At 35.7% G+C, this 1653-nt stretch overlaps 1 protein-coding gene across 1 annotated transcript in view; it reads left to right on the top strand.

The window, feature by feature from the left end:
• LOC102213130 (canalicular multispecific organic anion transporter 1) overlaps positions 1–1653 on the top strand; it is a 26647-nt gene that overhangs the window by 16748 nt on the left and 8246 nt on the right. Inside the window, exons 3-6 of the mRNA XM_005743925.1 lie at positions 706–889; positions 1123–1258; positions 1400–1502; positions 1588–1647. Coding sequence (XP_005743982.1) covers positions 706–889; positions 1123–1258; positions 1400–1502; positions 1588–1647 — 483 coding nt within the window. The remainder of the gene's footprint in view (positions 1–705; positions 890–1122; positions 1259–1399; positions 1503–1587; positions 1648–1653) is intronic.

Here is a 1653-nt window from a genome sequence, read left to right as displayed (position 1 = left end):
CCGTTTTTATGCCTTGGCTCATGTGTTTAGGTAGAGGATCATCAAGGGGTCCTTTGTCCCACTTTGGAGGGAAACTCCCACAGGGCTTAAACCTGGGACTCTCCACCATTTGACCCTAGAACTGAAGAAGCTTCTCGGATGAGAGGTGAAACGTCTTCAAGCAACTTAAAGAAGTCCAGACGTTTTTCTTTCCAAGCTCCTTAGACCATGATAGAAAATATCACAAAAGTTTGATAACTTTTTAAATGATTTTAAATGATTAAACCAACTGTTGTGAATTCCATCTATGAACTGCAATTTGTTTTCTTTCAGTTTTAAAATAGTGTATTTGTGAATTTTTTTTTACATATGCACTATTTTATAATTTTTCTAAAATACCATTTGATAAAAAAGTTTGGATGTTTTGTTAAATTTTTTTAAATATTGTTGGGTGTATATTTAATTCTTCTAATAATTGTCGAGTGAAACTAAGCTTAAACTGATTCAACTGAATTTAGGTATATTTATTCTTATATTAATAACTATCTCATTCAACATATTTATTAATGCCTACTTTAAATTTAATTTTTATGCTTTATTACTACTTCTGTGACACCTTCTTTATCTGATAGCCGATACAATACAGTACATATGAATATTTTTATTTATTTGGCTTAAGTAATTTGTGATTTCAAACTTCAGTCTCATATATCTCTGACCATACAGACTCGTATCCTGGTGACTCATGGCATAAGCTTCCTGCCATACGTGGATGAAATAGTGGTTTTGGAGAATGGAGTCATTTCTGAAGTTGGATCCTATGAAAACCTTCGTGCCAGTGGAGGAGCTTTTTCTAAGTTTCTCGACACATATGCCACTGAGCAGAACAATCAGAGAAATTCAGAAACAGGTGATTGCAACCTTTTCTTAGTATATTAGGAATATGATCTGCACACATTGCTTGTTTTGTTAGTTTTACAACCAAAATCTATGCTAAAATTATACATCACAAATATGAATTAATTAATTACATTTCTTTTCTCATCTTTTAAGGATACTTTGTGTTGATGTTGTTCACATATTGACCCAAATACCATAAATTACTGCCACATATGTAAAACACCATGTATATTGTTAATTTAGGTGAGGGCCAGGACGCAGAAGACTTTGAGCTCATCCCAGGTGGAGACGATGCCCAACCTGACGGTGCTTTGGAGGACACTGTATCACTTACACTTAAGCGAGAAAACAGCATCCGCCGCAGCCAGCGCAATGGCAGGTTCGAGCTTGTTAAAGTTGTAGATTAAACCAGGGAAACAGCTTGTCTCAAATAGCATCTTTAGCAGAATGTGCAACACATATGGACAATATATAATAATTTAATCATGTTTTACCAGATCATTTTTCTCACCTTTTTTAGTGTCAGATTAAGAAGAAATACTTCTGTAAAAAAATCTGCAAATGCTGATGAACCAAAGAAAGGCCAGAAGCTTATAGAGAAGGAAACTATGGAAACAGGACAGGTAACACAATGTTTTTGTACAACTAGCGCAAGATTACAACAAATGATTGCCTGTTTCCTGAGTGCCGTCTCGCGCTGATTTCCAGGTGAAGCTTGCAGTGTTCCTGCAGTACCTGCGAGCCATGGGCTGGGGATATTCTGCCATGGTTTTC

This window comes from Pundamilia nyererei, unplaced genomic scaffold (genome assembly GCF_000239375.1).
Source record: "Pundamilia nyererei isolate P.nyererei 1_Seehausen unplaced genomic scaffold, PunNye1.0 scaffold00136, whole genome shotgun sequence".
Lineage (NCBI taxonomy): Eukaryota > Metazoa > Chordata > Actinopteri > Cichliformes > Cichlidae > Pundamilia > Pundamilia nyererei.
The sequence above is the reverse complement of the archived record's forward strand: the minus strand, read 5'-3'. Positions and strand labels throughout refer to the sequence as shown.